Source organism: Hippopotamus amphibius, chromosome 8, assembly GCF_030028045.1.
Source record: "Hippopotamus amphibius kiboko isolate mHipAmp2 chromosome 8, mHipAmp2.hap2, whole genome shotgun sequence".
Lineage (NCBI taxonomy): Eukaryota > Metazoa > Chordata > Mammalia > Artiodactyla > Hippopotamidae > Hippopotamus > Hippopotamus amphibius.
Genome location: NC_080193.1, coordinates 8,355,963 through 8,372,568, shown reverse-complemented (window position 1 = coordinate 8,372,568; position 16,606 = coordinate 8,355,963). Strand labels below are relative to the sequence as shown.

General features: G+C 43.5%; 1 protein-coding gene across 1 annotated transcript in view; it reads left to right on the top strand.

The window, feature by feature from the left end:
• Nucleotides 1-16,606, top strand: part of SGSM1 (small G protein signaling modulator 1) — an 84,135-nt gene that overhangs the window by 59,146 nt on the left and 8,383 nt on the right. The window contains exons 17-22 of the mRNA XM_057746884.1: nucleotides 1,297-1,425; nucleotides 6,439-6,621; nucleotides 7,888-7,956; nucleotides 9,312-9,899; nucleotides 11,389-11,513; nucleotides 13,902-13,984. Coding sequence (XP_057602867.1) covers nucleotides 1,297-1,425; nucleotides 6,439-6,621; nucleotides 7,888-7,956; nucleotides 9,312-9,899; nucleotides 11,389-11,513; nucleotides 13,902-13,984 — 1,177 coding nt within the window. The remainder of the gene's footprint in view (nucleotides 1-1,296; nucleotides 1,426-6,438; nucleotides 6,622-7,887; nucleotides 7,957-9,311; nucleotides 9,900-11,388; nucleotides 11,514-13,901; nucleotides 13,985-16,606) is intronic.

Below are 16,606 nucleotides of genomic sequence, written 5' to 3'. Positions count from 1 at the left end.
TTCTTGCTCACTTAACAGTCCTGGGTGGGCATTCCTGGTGGGTGGGCATCTCTCCTCCCTCTAGAGGTTCAGGGGTCTTTCAGTCTTGTGTGCCCATCCCCCAGTTCTCCAGGGTCTTATGGTCATCTGCTTCCAGCCAACAGAGGGGAAATGGGAGAGTGCAAAGGGAGTACACCTGCTTCTTTAAAGCCCTGGCCAGGAAGTGGATTACCTCACATCCTCTCACATCCTATTGGCCAGAACCCAGTCACATGACCACACCTACATGCAAGGGAGGCTGGGAAATGGAGTCCAGCTGTGGACTCCGGGAGAAGAGAAACGGAGTTTTGATGAAGTGTTCACAGCCTCAGTCCCCAGTAGTTCCTTGATTTTCAAACAGTGTTGATAAGGCCATCAACACAATATGGATCAAAATTCCCCAAAAGAACAAAATGGCTGATTTTGCCATTGTGATTGGGTACATTTAAGACTAGTGTTAAGATGTGAAATATGCTTTTAATTTTACAATGTGAAGTAAAGAGGTGGGAGGAAACAGGACCCCAGTGCCCTTCACAGTAGCCTTCCGGCAGTCATTGGCACTTTCCGTGCGCATGCACATGTACACACACACACACACACGAATACAGAGATAGGACCCACTGGTCCCCCAGTTCAACTGCTTGACAAATTGTACCTGCAAAGTCTTTGCCTGAAAATGAATTTTAGAAAAGGAGAAGAAATCTACTCCACAGCACAGCAAGCAGTTGCTAAAGTCATCCTAGTGTGCACAAAAGCTATTGGTGAATGAAGAACCAGCTGGAAATGGTTCCTTATTGGTTTAATTTGCTTTAAAAGAATTTTCTTAGTGCTGAATCAAGATTAATACCTCCAAGATAATATTCCCCAATAAGCACAGGATACAAAACTGACTAAAAATTAAGTAGAAATGTTCATTCATTATATTGTGGCCCTTTGGTTTTGGTTTTGTTTTTTACAAAAATGGGTTCACCCTAGTCCTATCATGCATCTTGTTTTTTCTGAACATCCCTTTGTGTAAGTTCTCACAAATGTACCTCCTGCCGTTTTTACTCTCTGTGTGCTGTTCCCATGTAGGGATGCAGCATTCCCCTATTGGTGGGCAAGTGGGGTTTTGCTTTATCGTATGATTCCACGAAGTATATCTGGGTCCATGTGGCTTTGCTTGTTCACAGCATGACCACCGAGGGCTAGGCCTGAGAAGGGGGACCGCTGGGTCACAGAGTCCATCCCCTGATTTTCCATTGACGAAATCCTTTGCTTCCCCACCACCTACCACAGAGTTACGAGGAGCAGGAGCTCCTGCGACTCATCTACTACGGGGGCATCCAGCCAGAGATCCGCAAAGCCGTGTGGCCTTTCCTCCTGGGCCACTACCAGTTTGGGATGACAGAAACACAGAGGAAGGAGGTTGGTTACCCCTGATGGGCAGTGGGGTCTTTGGCAACAAGAAGAGCCAGGTACTGTGGGGCTGGGGGAGCTCTGGTCCCGTGGTGGACCAAGGTGGGGCAGGGAGATTGGGGGAGCCAGGAGGCTTGAGGGCAGCGCCGCCCAATAGAAACACAACGCACACCGCAGATGTCATTTCTTTTTTTTTTTTTTTAATTTTATTTATTTATTTATTATTTTTTGGGGAGTACACCAAGTTCAGTCATCTGTTTTTATACACATATCCCCGTATTCCCTGCCTCCCTTGACTCCCCCACCACCCTCCCTCGAGTCCTCCCCCATTCTCCCCGTCCCAGTCCTCTAAGGCATCTTCCATCCTCTAGTTGAACTCCCTTTGTTATACAACAACTTCCCACTGGCTATCTGTTTTACAGTTGGTAGTATATATGTGTCTGTGCCACTCTCTCGCTTCGTCTCAGCTTCCCCTTCACCCCCCGCCCCCCTCCCAAACCTCGAGTTCTCCAGTCCATTCTCTGCACGCAGATGTCATTTCTTTGAATAACTTTTGTTTATTTTGAGGTGATAGATTCACATGCATTTGTAAGAAATAACGCAGAGACATCTCATCCTTTATCCAACTGCCCCCAATGGTAACTTCTTGCAAAACTATGATATAATATCATAGCCAGAGTATTGACATTGACATGGATATACTGCCAACATATCAATCTTTATTTTTAAGTTAAAGTCCATATTTTATTGCATTTCTTTTTTGTTGTTTATAATAAATATGTATATATTTTAATTAAGACATAGTTTATTAACAATATTAGTTTTAGGTGTTCAACATAGTGATTCAAAATGTGTATAGATTATACTCCATTTATAGTTATTGTAAAATATTGGCTGTATTCCATATGCTGTATAGTATATCCTTATACATATAAGTGTGTGTGTGTGTACGTGTGTGTATATCTCAATCTTAATCAGACTTCCCATTTCACTTGTACTCACATGTGTGTGTCTGTTTAGTTTTCCACCATTGTATCATGTGTGCGTGTGTGTATCACCGCCACAGTCACCATACTGAACATTTCCCGAGCTACCAGGGTCCTCATGTCCTTTTATAGCCACACCCACCTCCCTCCCACTGCCTCCCATCCCTAACCCCTGGCAACCACTGCTCTGTTCTCTATTTCTTTAACTTTGTCATTTCAAGAATGTTGTAGAACTGGAATCGTACAGTATATGACCTTTGGGGACTGACTTTTTCTGCTCAGTGTAAATCTCTAGAGGTTCGTCCAAGTCGCTGCACGTATCAATTGTTGACTCCTTTATACAGCCGAGTAGTGTCCATGATCTGGATGCACCGCATTTAGTTCTCCACCTGTTGATGGATGGGCGCGTTGTCTCCAGTTTTTTGGCAATTACAAATAAAGCTGTAGCGAGTCTTCATGTACAGGTTTCCATGTGAACGTAAGGTGTCGTTTCTCTGGAATAAATGCTCGAATGCAGTTGCTGGGTCCAACGGTAGTTCACACTTAGTTTGACATCTTTTCACGTGCTCACTTGCTGTCTGTGAATCTTCAGTGAAATGTCAGATCGTGGTTTCTGTTCATTTTCTTGTTGAATTGTTTCATTTGTTTTTACTGTTGCGTTTGGGAGTCCTTTGTATGCTCTAGATATTAATTCTCTGTCAGATATGTTGCTTGCAAATATTTTCTCCCAGTCTGTACCTTGTCTTTTTGTCTTCTTAACAGGGTCTTTTGCAGAACAAATTTTTAGATTTTTGAGGAGGTTCAGTGTATCAATTTTCTCTCTGATGGATTGTGCTTCTGGTGTCAAGTCTAATAATTTTTTGCTTAGCCCCACATCCTGAAGACTTTTTCTCCTGTTTCTTCCTAAAATATCAATGATCCGTTTTGAGTTCATTTCTGGATATGGTGTGTCATTCAAGTCAAGAGTTTTTGTTTGTTTTGTTTTATTTTTTGCCTCTGGATGTCCAATTGCTTCAGCACCATTTGTTGAAAAGGCCATCCTTCCTCCACTGAATTGCTTCTGCATCTTTGTCAAAAATCATCTGGGCATACATTTGCAACAACATGGATGGACTTGGAGGGTATTATGTTCAGTGAAGTAAGTCAGGCAGAGAAGGACCAATACAGTATGATATCACTTATACTTGGAATCTAAAAAATAAACTAGTGAATGAAACAAAAAAGAGACTCACAGATATAGAAAACAAACTAGCTGTTAACAGTGGGAAGAGGGAGGGGGGAGGGGCAAGATAGAGGTAGGGGATTAAGAGGGACACACTACTGTGCATGAAATAAATAAGCTGCAAGGACATATTGTCCAGCACAGGGAATACAGCCTATATTTTATAATAACCATGAATGGAGTATAACCTTTAAAAATTGTGACTCGCTGTGTTGGACCCTTGAAACTTATGTAATATTGCAGATCGACTATACCTCAGTTAAAAAAAAGTGAAGGAGAAGAAAATCTGTGGGGCATATTAGATCCTTTATTCTGTCCCATTGATCTAATGCCACACTATAATCAGTAATCTTCAGCTCATACCATACAGTCTTCATTACTGTAGCACATGTGGAATTTTAAATGTTTTAGTAGTCACATTTTAAAAAGTAAAAAGAAGCATGCAATTAATATTTTTAAACTTTTAATTTTAACATGATTTTAAGTTCACACAAAGTTGCAAAAGTTGTGATGCAGAGGTCCTATGTGCCCATCACCCAGCTTCCCTCAGTGGAAACATCTTGTGGAACTTTTCTATATAGTGTATTATCAAAACCAGCACATTAAGGGAATTCTTTGGCAGTCCATTAGTTAGGACTTGGCACTCTCACTGCCAGGGCCCTGGGTTCAATCCCTGGCCAGGGAACTAAGATCCCACAAGCTGCACAGCCAAAAAAACCCACAAAAAAACAAAAAAGCAGCACATTAACATTGCTACAATACAGTCTAGGATTTCATTAGTTTTTGTATCCACTCCTGTGTGTGTGTGTGTGTGTGTGTTTCTATGTCATTTTATCAGGATGAAATTAATTTTAATACCGTATTTTATTTAACTCAGTACGTCCAACATATTACCATTTCAGCATGTAATCAATATAAAAATTATTAGTGAGATATTTTACACTCTTTTATTCATACTGAGTTTTCAAAACCCGGTGATATTTTATGCTGTGCCTGTGTACCGTCTGTGCTACAGTTTACTAAATATTTGTCTTTGAATTGATTCACTTAAACATTTATATAACTTACTTGTTAAAAAGGTATTTTATATCCCTGCCATCAATGGAAAACCAATATGACTTGCCAAAGTAGAAGGAAACTTAAAAAATAAACAGAATGTGACAAAATGATATAATTCAGTTCTACCTAGATGTCACAGGCTGCCTGAGGTCTCTCTCTCTTTGTTAAGAAGGGAGATTATAGAGTATTAAGGATGGATTAAAGACACAGTAGCACCAGACTGGCCTTCCTCGTAATCAGAAAAGGTGAACGTGGAGACTTTCTCACACTGTGGTTCCTGATGCTGAAGCAGTGCCGTGAACTGTGTAAAATGACCTCAGTGCCAGCATGAGGATTCCCGTGTGACAGGCCCTGTGCTCGGGACTGGGAACCCACAGGTGCATTAGACAAAGTCTTTGCCAGTTTAGGTGGTTCATGAAAAATCAGATGGAGGCAAACTCAGGGGCTGTAAGAGTGCAAAGGAGGCACCAGGCAGAAGGCTACCTGAATTCTCTGAAGGGGTTGCTTTCCAGGCGAGGAGACTGAGGAAGGCTTTTAGGAAGAGAGACATCTGCGTGATGCAATGTGTGTGTGTCTGTGTGCATTTGTGTGTGGAGGGGTGGGAGGCCGTGCGGACCTGGGCAAGCTGGGACATAAAGGATGAGGAGGGTGGGGGCAGCATTGAGAGGTGGGGTTGGAGAGGAAACAGGAGTAAGACTGCCGAGTGGGAGATGGACAGGAGGGGCCAGGGTGGGACAAGCAGGCAGCCCTCATCTGGGTGAGGGGTCCTGGAAGCCTAGCCCAGGATGTCAGTGGGAACGGGGAGGGGGGCTTGGAGGAGTCTTCAGGAGGTCAGTGGGAGGGAGCAGACCATGACAGGCTTGGGCAGGGTGGACCCGGAGCCTCTCTCTGGAAGTCCTGACTAGCTAAAGGACGCCCTACCCCTCCCAACCCCGGCACGGGGCAGGTTCCCTGCCCTCCCTCTTCTCCTTCCTGCCCCCTCGCACCCTTCTCTCAGCTTGTCTGCCCTACTTGGGCCCAGAGGTCTGGCAGATTCAGAACCTCAGTTACCTGGGCTGTGCAACACAGAAATGAAGTAAGGGTCCCCTCTTCTCTGTTGAAATCCCACAAGGAAAACACTAGAAAACTGTGGCCCTTCTCTGAAGCCATTGCTGTAAGTAAGGGAAAGGGTCACTTTCATTCATCTTTGTGTTCTCAGCACCTACCCCCGTGCTGGGCACCTGGGAAGCCCCTGGTAAGTGCGTTGAGTGACTGGAGAGATGGACAGATGGGACATCTTGCTCACCTTGTATTTTATGTGCCTAGGTTGGTGCCTAGCACATAGTAGGTACTTATCAAATTAGATGAACGAGTGAGTGAATGAATGAAGAAAGAAGAAAAGAAGGTAATAAAGAAGGGAAGAAATAGTCTGCTCACTTTAGTATCATCGAGCCTTAATATACTGCCTGGCACAGAATAGGTTGTCAACAAATAAATAAGTGTATGAATGAATGAATAAAAGAAGGAGAATAGGAAGGGAGGAGGGGAAAATGGAAAGAAAGAAGTTGCCTTCTTCACTTTTGTATATCCCCGGGGCCTAGCCAGTACCTGGCACATAGTAGGTGCTCAGTTAACATCTAATGGACGTTAACTCCATGAATGTTGGATGGGCATTTCTAGGGCTCAGGGTCCCGGGTCAGAGCCCCCATCTTCCGGGTTAGGTTGGTTCTCCCTGGGACCCCAGCACTCCGTGTGACCATGCATCTGCCCTGGCAGGTGGACGAGCAGATGCACGCCTGCTATGCACAGACCATGTCTGAGTGGCTGGGCTGCGAGGCGATTGTGCGGCAGAGGGAGCGGGAGTCCCATGCGGCCGCCCTGGCCAAATGCTCGTCCGGAGCCAGCCTGGACAGTCACCTGCACCGGATGCTGCATCGGGACTCCACCATCAGCACCGAGGTGATGGACAGCTCCCCTCAGGGAGTAGGGGTGGGGCGTGGTGAAGGGCCAGGATCTGCTCCATCAGGCTGTTATAGGAAGGCTGAGGGCTGGGTGTCTGGGACCTTGGGACAGAGTCTCACCCCTGGCTTTTCAGTGGAAGGTGACTTTGGAGTCAGACAGACCAGACTCCAAACTCCAGCCCCTTCATGTCTCAGCTCTAGGGCTCAGGGAAGCACCTTTACCTCTGGGCCTTAGTTTCCTTATCTATGAAATGGGAATGGTCATTTGTAGAGGGGAGATTTGTGTGCAACTCAAAACAAGCTAGTATATATAAGGTGCCCAGCACAGCGTTAGCCTTTCATTTATTCAGCAAATGTTGTTGAGTACCTACTGTGTGCCAGGTATTGTCAGAAATGTCCTGGAATGTCAGGAATGTTCAGTGACCAGGTCAGACACATCTGTCCTGACAGAATCTCCAGTTTAGCAGCCCAAAGCAGGAGCTGAAAAGAAAGTCAGTTCCCTTCACCAGTGACGTATTAGTCATCAATCGGCACACTAAAACTAACAACCTCCCAAAAGCCGGTGACGTCCAACAGTAAACATGTATCTTTTACTGACGAGTCTGTGGGCCAGACGAGTAGTTCTGCCCAGCTGAAAGCTTTGTTCATCTTCGTTGGGCTCTCACCTGTCTGGGATGACTCAGCCCTGCTCCTCACATCTCATCTTCCATCAGACTAGCCTGGCCGTGTTCTTGCGGTGAAAGCAGATCTTAACGAGAGAAAGCAGAAATGCACACGCATTTATGTGTTTGCCCTGTTATGAGTTTTCTAACATCCCACTGGCTGAAGCAGGTCACGTGGCCAAGCCTCGCGTCAGAGGAGACGGAAACTAGAAGTTATAGGGCAAAAAGCATGTACACAGGGAGGGAGTAGGAAATGAACATTCATACGACCAGTCCTTTGAGTTGAACTAAAATATTAGTTGGAAGCCTCAAGGGCAGAGCCGTTAAAGGTGGGGTTCTCTGGTTATGGGTGGGAGGTGGAGGTCCAGCGGCTGGTGCGGCCTCGGAGGAGGCTGCAGGGAGCAGGGAGTGAGCCCCACCCACCCGCTTCTGTTGGACAGATGGGAATCTAAGGCCCTGAGAAGGGACTTGCCCGAGTCAGGAACAGAGATAAGACCGCACTGACTGACTCCCAGCCCAGCACTCCTTCCCAAGCTCAGTGCGGAGACCCTGAGCCCCGATGCAGCCTCACCCACACTCCTTCCTGCCCCCTCTTCTCTCAGTCCTCCCAGAGCTGCAGTTCCGGCCGCCAGAATATCCGCCTGCAGAGTGACTCCAGCAGCAGCACACAGGTGACCTCCCGGAGGCCCCGCCCCCTCCCACCCATCCCCCTCCCTCCAACCTGGAATAATGGGATTGCATGTCCCTCATCTACAGGTCACTTATGGTTTATCTGTTCTAGCTTTTTATACTAGCATTAAAAATTGAAGTTTTACCTACACGAATAACACATGAATCTCTTTTGCCTATTAAAAAAATTAAAATATTACCGAGAAACCTAAATTTGGCTTTGATCATCCCTAATCCCCACATGCCCTCCCTAGAAATAACATTGCTATCTTCAGTTTGCTGTGTGTCCTTCCAGACCCTTCTGTGTGCGTTTACATACACAGAAGTATATAGACAGTATGTAATATATTGTGATGTTTAGCAATCTTTTAAAATGTCCAAAAAAACACCATGAGATGTATTGTTCAATACCCTTTCATTTCATTCAATGCAAAGAAATGTTAACCCATTCTCACTCAATATTAGAGGAAAAAGCAAAGTGAAAAAATGTACGTAGTATGTCACCTTTTGCATAAACAAAGGAAATATTAATATGTGTGTATATGGGCATCTATTTTCTAAAACGATGGAAGGATAAACCAGAAACTGATCAAATGGCTACCTAAGTGGGGTGAGGGGAGCAGGGAAAGAAGCTACATTTCCCTGAATGTACTTTGTTTTCTACTTTTGACTTTGGAGTTAGGTAAGTTTTTTACATGACTGAAAGCAGTTTAATCGAAAAGAAATCTCTTTAAAACCAGAAGCACATGAAAGTAATGGTAACTCAAGTTGGTGACATAACCACACAGAAGAAATATTTCAGGTGATCTTGGGACATGATCTTATACTATCTGCGTTGATGGGATATGGCCTAAAGACACAGAGAACTACAAATAAATCTTCGAACTGTATCCTGGAGACTTTTCCGTAATATTTCATACATATCTAACTGATTTTGAAAATTGATCCATGATAGTCCACCACACGGATACTGTTTTAGCCTGTTCCTTATGTGGTTAACCAATGTTTTTTTTACTTTAAAAAATTATGTGCACATATCTCACACACACAGAGAGAGACACACATAATTTTGTAGGCTAAAGATATTCTTCTTCAGAGCCAACTGCGGTGCTTCCTTGTCTCTTTCTGAATTATTCTATGCCTCTGCATGCACGTAGTGCACTTTTTTATTTTCTGCAAATGCAGGCATATGTTAAAACTTGTTCTGCCTCGGTCTTTTTACCGACTGTGTAGTGTTCCCCTGCCTGCACGTGCATACCTGAACCAGTTCCCTGTGGGCGGATCATGCAGGTTGTTGCTGGAAGCAGCGCCACCACAGATGTCCTAATGCATCTGTCTCTGTGCACCTTGTCTGCAGGTCTTTGAGTCTGTGGACGAGGTGGAGCAGGTGGAGGCAGAAAGCAGGTTGGAGGAGAAACAGCCCAAGGTCCCCAACGGGAGCTTGGTAAATGGCACCTGTTCCCCAGACTCCGGCCATCCTTCCTCTCACAACTTCTCCTCGGGCCTCTCAGAGCACTCAGAACCCAGCCTGAGCACGGAAGACGGTGTCATGGACACCCAGCGCACTGCCCACCCTGTGATTCGACCCAGGGACGGCAGTGCAGATGAGGGGCAGAGCAGCGAGGCCACCACTTCCCGGGACGAGGTCCCCCGTGAGGAGCTGGCCGTGCAAGACAGCCTGGAGAGCGACTTCCTGGCCAATGAGAGTATGGACGAGTTCATGTCCGTCAGTGGCAGCATGGACGTGGCTCTGCCCGAAAAGGAGGGCCCCACACTGGAGGGCTGGAGGGGCATCGAGGTGGAGAAGCAGAGCCAGGTGGACAGTGAGGACCTCTCAGAGGAGCCCGAGATGGAAAGTCTCTTCCCTGCACTCACTTCTCTGGCTGTGACCACGTCTGCCAACAACGAGGTGTCCCCCGTGTCTTCCAGTGGTGTCACTTACTCCGTAAGTTACCAGGATTCTCCTCCACTCGCTTATCTGCAGCTGCAGGAGAGGGGGAGTGTCCCACAAACCTCAGTTATCCAGAACGACTACTGGTTCATTGCCTTTTCCCCATCACAGAGGGTTCATGGTACAAACCCATTTGGGAGAGAAGGTAATATAATACTTAAAGAACACAGGCTTTGCAGTCAGACAGTGCTGGGTTCACATCCCAGCTTAGGTACATCACTTTATCTTTCTGAGCCTCAGTTTCCCTACCTATCTAGTACCTTCCTTCCTGAGTTGGTTTCAGAATTAGTGATCAAGTCCTTTGTGCTCAGCCCAAAGTGATCAGTAGCAACCTTAATGGTGAGCATCTTGATTTACACTCAGGTCCAATATCTTCTAAATATTGGGCTTTACTTTCTTGCCAAAAAGCCCAAAGCAAAGGACATCAACTGAAAGGGAGGTTTTCTGAGCCAAGCAATGTATATCCATTTTCTTTTTTAAATTTTATTTTATTTTATTTTATTTATTTTGCCTGTGCTGCATGGCTTGTGGGATCTCTGAACAGGGATCAAACCTGTGCCCCCTGTAGTGGAAGTTGTGGAGTCCTAACCACCAGACAGCCAGGGAATTCCCTGCATCCATTTTCTTTTAAAGAACTTGTTATTTCCATCACGAAGAGTCCAACAGTCAGACAAGGCTAGATCCAAAAACTGGAAGTTGTCTGCCCTACTTCTGCCCACTGAGCTCTCCCCAGAGGCAGTAGTAATTACTTATCCTGCCCAAATTATCTGGTCTTCACCCTCATGCCTGTAAATAATATACTTGTATTGCTACTTCTTGATCTTTTTTTTGTTTTTCTTCAGTTTTAGACATTAGGTGTCGACTCCCCACTATGGAGGAAGTGGACTCAGTCTTCTTCCTTTCCCACCCCACCCCCTCACCACACAAGTGAAACTGTCCCAGTCCTCATCCATCCACTGTGGTTATAATAGTTGTAGTTAAATGACTGTTTGGTGTTTTTATTATCATAACAATATAAAGCATGATCCATGTAGTAACTTGTACATGTTTTTTCTTTCCTGCAAAAAATTTTGTTTTTCCCAGAAGTGTTTTCATTTCTTTGTCTTTTTTTAATTAGTTTTTTAATTAGTTTTTAATTAGCACATGTATGTATATATATATATATACACATATATATACAAATAAATATCAATCTTACTTTCTTTGTCTATAAAATGGACATAATAATTCTATACACCTTATAGGATAGTATTGTTTTGTAAAGGAGAAAAATAAAGAGAATTTTCATCACGCAAAGTAAAAGAGGCTCTCTCAGGAAACAGTAGCAACAAAAATAAAGTCAGACATCTAACTGGTCTCAATAGAGGAAGTATTTTTAATTGATGACCGGAGAGGGCTGGGAGGAGAGAGAATCTCTGGAAGACAGCCTCTGTGAGGAGTCAGGGTGTAATTGTTCTTTTCCTCCCCTCCTGGGGGCCCGCAGCCCGAGCTGCTGGATCTGTACACCGTGAACCTGCACCGCATCGAGAAGGACGTGCAGAGGTGTGACCGCAACTACTGGTACTTCACACCTGCCAACCTGGAGAAGCTACGGAACATCATGTGCAGGTGGCTGGGTGCGGGGGTGGACCTGTCGGGGATCAGGAGGGGCTGGCACCGGTGTGGGCTACTGGGAGCCCAGTCAGAACCACACACTGCAGCTGGCACTATGCCCACCTCAAATCTTACTCCAGTGCATGCTGACAATAATGTAACAGTCATGGGAATGATAATAATAGAGAGCATTTATCAAACACCTGCTGTATACCAGGCACTATCCTGAGCCCTCTGCTAATGTTATGTCACTTGGTCCTCACAACAAGCCTATGAGGTAAGTGTTATCCCCTCCGGTAGTGAGGAAGTGGAGGCCCGGGGGAGGGTACTGCATAGCTCGCCTGGGCAGCAGCTGAATGGGAACTCAGGCCCATGTCTCCTGGGCTCTAGAATTTGGGCTTTATTTCTGTAAGCTAGGATCTGGGGCTGCTTGTTACTTTTCATTAAATGCTAAATATTTTATTTCTTAATATATGAAAGTAACCCGTGCTTATGAAAAAAACCTGAATCATCCAAAGAATTCAGAAGTGCATGAAGTATAAAGAGAAACTTCTCCTTTTATATCCAGTCATCAGTGCCACTCACCTAGAAGAAGAATCTACTGCTAACAATTTAGTGACTACCCTCCCAAGATATATATATATACACACACATATGTATAGATATATAGATAGTATATTATATAATATATATTATGCTATATAACATATAGTATATAATTATGCTTCATATGTAGTATATAATTATACCACATGATATATAGTATAATATAATATGAATATACACATAATATATTGATATTTAGATAGTAATTAATATTTAATGTAATATAATGCTATATAACTACATAAATATATAGCATACAATACTATATAATATATGGTTATACTATGTAATATATAGTATAATATGCATGTACATGTGTTTTAATTTTTAAAAAATTTTTCCTGCGTGGGATTATATTATAAACTATTTTTCTGCAACTTGCTTCTTACACTCCACAATACATCCTGGACTTCTTTCCATGTTACTCTAATTCAGGGGTTTTTAAACTATTTCTACAGCCCGTGGACCAAATCCAGCCCACTACTTGCTTTTGTAAATAAAGTTTTTTTTTAGAACTCAGCCATGTGCATTTGTTTACACATTATCTGTGACTGCTTCTGGAGCGTTAGGTAGTTGAGAAAGAGAATATAGGGCCTACAAAGCTGAAAGTATTTATTATCTGGACCTCTCAGAAAAGGTTTGCCAAACCCTGTTACAACTCATTCTTTTTTTTTTTTTTTTTTTTTTTGCCACACGGCGCAGGATGCAGGATCTTAGTTCCCCAACCAGGGATGGAACCTGCACCCCCTGCAGTGGAAGTGTGGAGTCTTACCCCCAGACTGCCAGGGAAGTCCCCCAACTCATTCTTTTTTTTTTTCCCCAACTTATTCTTATTAATAAACACCACCTCTTAACCATTCTGTCTTATAGTCGCTCAAGCAATTACTGCCACTCAGAATGTAGTTGAAGCAATACAGATATAATTAACTTTAATATGATATGCTACCCTAAAATTAAAAAGCTGGGGGAGAAGGATAGGCTAACTTTTACCTAGTTATGGCACCAGGAGAAATCATGGAAGGCCTCACAGGGGCGGTGACCTTCAAGATGGATTTTGGCAAAATGAGGAGACACTGAAGAAATCATTTAGCATTCAAGTTAAGAGCACATACACTGGAGTGAGGCCACCTGGGTTCAAATCCTGTCTCTACCATTTACTATTAGACGTATGACTTGGTGCATGTCACTTAGTTCTCTGTGCCTCGTTCTTCTTATCTGTGAAATGGGAAAATAACAGGAACTTTTTCATATGAGTATTTTGAGAATTAAATGATACAATACATGTATAGTGGAGTGGGCATATGGTAAATGTTCAGTAAATATTAGTTATTATTATTAAGGGGCAGATAGGAATTCCATGCAGAGGGAACTGCTGGGGCAAAAGCACAGGGCCATGAATGTATGTTTTATTTGTACTGAGGTAAATACCTCAGCGTGGCTGGAAGGGAAGAAGTACTGGGAAGTGATGTGTGAGATTGTAAAGAGGGATTGGGAAGAAACTATGAATGCCTTGCACCCCCAGTAAAGGAGTTTGGACCTTGTCCTGTCATGCAGTGGGGAGCCTGTGAAGGTGGTTAAGCATGCAGTGGTCTCTTTGTGCTGAGCTTTAAGAAGGTCATCCTGGTGACTGAGCATAGGATGTTTGAAGAGAGCGAGACTGGGGATGGGGATGTAGGCAGGAAGTTGAGGGAGTGGTCCAGGTGAGAGAAGGGGGACCAGACCAGGGGAGAGGTGAAGGAGGAGTGGGTTGTTGAGGCAGGTTGTGCCATCACTGGCCGTCTTGTATCTCTCTTGTAGCTACATCTGGCAGCACATCGAGATCGGCTATGTCCAGGGTATGTGTGACCTCCTGGCCCCACTGCTGGTCATTCTGGATGACGGTGAGTGTGTCCTCCCTGCCCCAGGACTGGGGATGCAGTTTCTTTCCCACTACAGAGAAGAAGGCTTAACCTCACTTTGTGACTCCATGGAGTGGGTCAGTATAGGTGCTCAGAAGACCTGTCTGGTGAACACATCAAGGTCTTAGGGAAATAAAAAGTTCTCTTATTCCATGTTGACTAGCACTTATTTCCAGGTGCCCAACACTCAGCCAGGCTTTGTATAAAAATAGATGAGAACAGGGCTTCCCTGGTGGCGCAGTGGTTAAGAATCCTCCTGCCAATGCAGAGGACACGAGTTCAGGAAGATCCCACATGCCTCGGAGCAACTAAGCCCATGTGCCACAACTAGTGAGCCCACACGCTGCAACTACTGAAGCCCAGGCACCTAGAGTCCATGTTCCGCAACAAGAGAAGCCACCACAATAAGAAGCCCATGCACTGCAATGAAGAGTAGCCCCCACTTACTGCAACTACAGAAAGCTTGCACACAGCAGTGAAGACCCAACGCAGCCAGTAAATAAAAAATAAAAATATATAAATTAATTAATTAATTTAAAAAAATGAAGGAGAACAAAGAAAAACTCAGACCCAGATGGCTTCACTGGTGATAGATTCTACCGAACACTTGAAGAATGAATACCAATAGTTTATAAACTCTTCCAAAACAGAGAAGTTGAGGGAACACTTCCCAACTCATCCTACGAAGCAGGTCTTTATATGAGGACCCATTGGTACTACCTGTTACCTATACCAGATAAAGACATCACAAGAAAATAAAACTATAGACCAATATCCTTTATGAAGTCAAAGGCAAAAATCCTCAACAAAACAGTAGCAAATTGAATCCATGAAGATATAAAAAGGATTATATATCACGATCAAATGGGGTTTATCCCAGGAATGCAAGAATGGTTCAATGTATAAAAATCAATCAATGTATGATTCAATCAATCAATTCACTACATTCGTAGAATAAAGGACAAAAATCACACGATCATCTCAGTTGACAGAGATGTCATTTGATGAAATTCAACAGCCTTTCATGATAAAAACATTCAGCAAACTGGGAATGAAAGAGAACTTCCGCAACATGCTAAAAGTCATCTGTGGAAAACCCACAGGTAACATCATACTCAGTGGTGAAATACTGAACACTTCCCGCCTAAGATCAAAAGTAAGACCAAGATGTCCACTTCTGCCACAAAAGGCCCTAGCCTGGACAATTAGGGAAGAAAAAGAAATAAAAGGCACCCAGATTGGAAAGGAAGTAAAACCATCTGTATTTGCAGATGACATGATCTTGCGTGTAGGAAACCCTAAAGAATCAAAAATATATTAGAACTAATTAACAAGTTCAGCAAGGTTGCAGGATACAGGACCTATATAAAAACCAATTATATTTCTATACAATTGCAGTGAACAGTCTAAAAATGAAGTTAGGAAAGCAATTCCATTTGTGATACCATCTGAAAGAATGAAATACTTATGAATAAACTTAACAGAGGTACAAGATTTGTACACCAAAAACTATAAAACATTGCCGAAAGCAGTGAGCCAGAAACTCAAAAACTTGGGTTATTTTCCTCCAAGTGAGCATGTAATCCCTAATTGATTTGAGGTTGCAAATAGATTCAAAAAAAAAAAGAAAAAAGCCTATGAAATTGGATTCTCTGTCATCTTTCACCCAACAGAGACCAGGCCATTATACGTCCAGCAGAGATCACCACATAGTCAGACCATAAGAGTAAATCCCCAGTCATTGCTGCCATCAACTCAGACTAACATATTGAAGGTGTACAAACCAGAAATAAAAACAAATACCATAATATCACTAGAAAAATTAAAAAAGAACTATAGATTGTCAGAAAAGGTAAAATTCTGTTGCCACCTAAGATTCATTTCAGAGGCCAAGAAAAGATGTGTAGGCCAATTGATTTAATTTGTCTCCATTGGATTAATCCCTTCAAATATCTCAGTGGATGACCTTTAGAACTGATAAAATATAATTTCCAAAAGGTTACATGACTGTCTCATACAAATAAAATGAACACACACGACAAAGATTGTATTCAACTTGTTAATGAGGAAACCAGTAAGATAAGAAAACTGGCTCCAAGAGCATTTGATAAGCTGGGCATTTTAGCAACATTCAGATAAGATTGCTGCCAGAAGGGGCAAATCTATAGAGACAGAAAAGAGGCTAGTGGTTGATAAGGGACTGTGGGGAGAGGGAAATAGGTGATGACTGCTGATATGGAGAGAATGTCTTGAGGGTGGTGAAAATGTTCTGAAATTAGATAGCGATTTCAGTTCACAGATATGAATATACTAAAACCAGTGGATTATGCATTTAAAAGAGTGAACATTATGGTGTGTAAACCTCAATAAGACTGTTTAAAAATGGGAAGTAAAAATCCCGACTCTTCAAAAAGTTCCGTGTAGAGGGGGTGGGAGTTGAGAGAGAAAATACGCAGTGGGGAAACCTGAAAACGCTGCCTCCGTCAGGTGGCCAGGGTCATCAGCCATCCTCAATCACGTTGACACTGCAGACCCTTCATATAAGGTGTTGCAAATGACACATAACCCACATGGTCTTTCTCCCAACAACCCGTCATCCCAGTC